Source organism: Theobroma umbraticum, unplaced genomic scaffold, assembly GCF_002168275.2.
Source record: "Theobroma umbraticum cultivar Fairchild unplaced genomic scaffold, ASM216827v3 scaffold_56.0, whole genome shotgun sequence".
In the NCBI taxonomy this organism is placed as follows: Eukaryota; Viridiplantae; Streptophyta; class Magnoliopsida; order Malvales; family Malvaceae; genus Theobroma; species Theobroma umbraticum.
The window spans coordinates 10,557,720-10,561,026 of NW_018397256.1; the positions used below are offsets into that span (position 1 = coordinate 10,557,720).

The following is a 3,307-nucleotide window of genomic DNA, read 5'->3' on the forward strand; positions in this document are numbered from 1 at the left end:
AAAAAAAAAAAAGGGGGGGATAGCAGGCTTCAGAAAAGCCTCAAAAATGAATACTTGACAGACTACTGTGGTGATTGAGCAGCCAAACCCAGCCATGACATGCTGTCGCCTGGCTTGGAAGGAGATGCCCCAGAGCTACTTATCTGATATGGTGCTCTTGTGGTGATCCTGTAAAATGATCATAAAGGATATCAACGTCAATAAATTAACTCAAAAGTTTGGAGGACCATCTCTCTCGCCCAAAAATTTTAGACAAAGGTACATAGGCTTTAATTTTATTAAGTTATTACTCAATACAACAATTTATGGTGCCAATCCCAAAAGGAAAGACTCAAACCTAAACCCGCCGATTACAACCCCCCTTCTTTTCTAAAATTTCCTGATAAAATTGAAAGATTTTGATAAAAAAATAAAAGAATAGCAGGACTCTCTCAGCCCTCCGTACATGAATCACAAGGAATCAAGCTATGGCCTATATGTCAGGACACAAAAAAAAAATTTGACTCCAATCACCTACGTCAACAGAAGTTACAATAGATTTTAAAATGTAATTTCCTATATTGATCTCTGGATGCCTACCTATCCTTTCTCTTCTCTAGGAACCGATGGAGTGAAGCTCTCCTAGCAATTGGTAGATCTGCAATAGACAAAAACTAATAAGAACCCCTATATAAAACATGACAACATGAAGCATGATTTCATCTTCTTATGTTCTCCATTGGAAAAAACTAAAGTGGAACATGAGGATTACCGCCAGGAATGGGTCGCTGAGCAGATTGAATGCATTCTTGAGTTGCATTGTTTACGAAATTAGGAGCCACATTTGTAGTAGGAGGAACTCCAACGCCAGGTTCAACTGGACTTCTAGCAATGCTAGAAGTAAAGGGGACATTTGTCTTGGCAGGATTGGGGTTGAAGCTGTTGTTTTGAAAGCTTCCCTTGCTAGCTAAAAGCATGATTTCCTTGGCTTTGTCAGCTGGAAAATCATTGAACACAATCACTTGTCCACCATAAAAGATAGTCATCTGTGCAGTTTGAGGCTCCACTGCGGCAGATTTGTTCATGCTGTTAACACTAGAATCAACCCTTTTCAGACCATCATCCTTAGAAGACGGTGATGAAAAACCAGCTTGCTGAGGGAACAAATCCATGGATCTCAAGTTCCGAGGAGCTGCAAGGTTTCGGCTATTAACATCACCCGAGTTCTCATTGACAGGAAACAAATTCATGGTAGGACGCAGCATCTCCGGTGTCCCTACAACATATCCATAAAGAAGATGATCCATTAGAGTGAAACACTGTATTCTCTTAAAACTACCTTTAATACTTTAAACACTTGTGTTTCAGGAACAGAAGTAGTGGCTATTTATAATGAAAATCCAAGGATCCTGTCCAGTTTAATGAGATCTAAAGGCGGGTATTTTGTCAACAGAATATAAAACCAAGGGATTATCTCAACAGAATTTTGTTCAAAAAACATATAAACAAAGACTTCAAATACCCATCCCCTCAAGAATTGGAACTTTTTGGATCACGCACATGGTATATTTCTTCTTTACATATCTTTTTTCTTTTCCAAAACAAATTTTCAAAGGGAGAGTTTCCAGGGAGACCGAGAGAATAAAGGGCACGTTTTCTGACTGTTTGAAAAATTAAAGATTGAATATGTCAATTTGCAAATCTGATTTTATGGATCTGAAATTAGACAACAAAAAAAAGCAAATTTTGCTAAAATTACAGACAACAAAGATCATTAGTCGAGGCTTAATTTGATTAAACCGCTTCCAACATTTGAATTTCAAAACGCGTGTCCAGGTAAAAGAAAAAGCGAAAAAACAAGACATAATTGAGTTTTATTTATATAGCTAGCTTTAAATCAAGTTTCGACTTTGAAAACTTAGACAAAAAAAAATATATGAAAAAACAAACTCGAAACTCTAATTCATTAATTCATTCTCAGCTCTTCTGCGTTCCTCGTCAGCCCAAAACTCTAGAAAGAAGAAGAAAAATTAAAGAAAAGCAAAGAAATAAGGAACTTACCATTAGCTTCCACGTTGCATGTCATCCCCAGAGTTAGATCTCCAAAGCTACCTTTCTCCTTCAAGTACTGACTCAACAAGTTACAAGTTTGGGAAAAGCTTGGCTTATCCGGTGACCTCGCCGATTTCTGACCCATGAATTCCGGCGAACACGACATACTTTCCGAAAAACAAAATTCAACTGTTTACCCCTTTTGCTCGTTTGGGTTTTCAGAGAATGATTCGTAATCGAATACCTCGATCTTCGAACTTACAGCTGCAATAAGGATCTGTTTGAAACTGTGATGTTTAGCTAAAGGAGGACAAACTTTATTTTATAGGAAGAGGAGGAGGAGGATGAGAAGAAGAAGAAGGGCGAAATGGTTTTTATCTCTGAAAAGCTGAAGGGAGGCGAGTTAAAAGCACGAGGAATAAATGGGGCTTTTTTAAGCTTGATTTTTGCAGCTTCGAGAGGGTGCTTCAATACTTTATTGCCTCGCTTGTTTAGTATTTCAAACACGTGTTCTTTTTATTTCTTTTCTTTTCTCCTCTGTTACATTTCTGTGCATTTTTTCGTCATCGCCGATGTTCCTGCTCCTTTTCGACATGTTGTCCGATATTTCAAGATAACTTTTAATACTTGTCGTGAATTTACCTTCCTGTCCCTATACGGAAAGGGCCGTATTTGTGTGGTGCCCTAATTAACTTCTACAAAAATGGAAGGTAAAATAATTACTTTTTTTTTAGTTTTAAGATTTTCAATCAACTTGAATTTCATAAATTAAAAAAATATGACTTATTATTTTCATGTGTTCCTTAATTGTTAATTAAACACCTAAAATCATAAGTGCTTATTAAATTTTTTTCGATTAATTTTTCAATAAAATGATGATAATGTATAAAATTTATACACCAAAACTACTTTAAAAACAAAAGCAAAATACTATTACCAATATACAAGTGTTTATATAAAAACTTACCAATATAACCCATTTTTCATGTTAAATTTTCATTTAATACATTTACTATTTAACCATTGACTCATGCTGGAAACATGAATTTTTTTTCTAGAAGTGGTTAAGTTTTCCTTAGCCCATATTTATTGACTTAATTTCAACATTTCTGTTTTTGGACCAACACTTAAACCACCCTTGTTCTACCATTTCTAACCCATCAGCCAAACACGGTCACGAGAAACGTGGCAAAGCCGCACGAGGGTATTTCTGTAAAACAGATCACCTATTTAAGCACCCTAATTAAAGTTGAATAAACAATAAATTAATACCCAC

General features: G+C 35.9%; 1 protein-coding gene across 1 annotated transcript; it reads right to left on the reverse strand.

Moving 5' to 3' along the window:
- Positions 1 to 6: 6 nt before the first annotated feature.
- JAZ1 (jasmonate-zim-domain protein 1) lies at positions 7 to 2,535 on the reverse strand. Its single transcript, XM_021421534.2, has 4 exons — positions 2,041 to 2,535; positions 752 to 1,255; positions 580 to 637; positions 7 to 168 (listed from the first exon to the last, which is right to left on the reverse strand). Exons 1-4 carry the CDS (start codon positions 2,195 to 2,197, stop codon positions 63 to 65), a joined length of 825 nt encoding a protein of 274 aa, XP_021277209.1. The 5' UTR covers positions 2,198 to 2,535; the 3' UTR covers positions 7 to 62.
- Between the last annotated feature and the right edge of the window lie 772 nt (positions 2,536 to 3,307).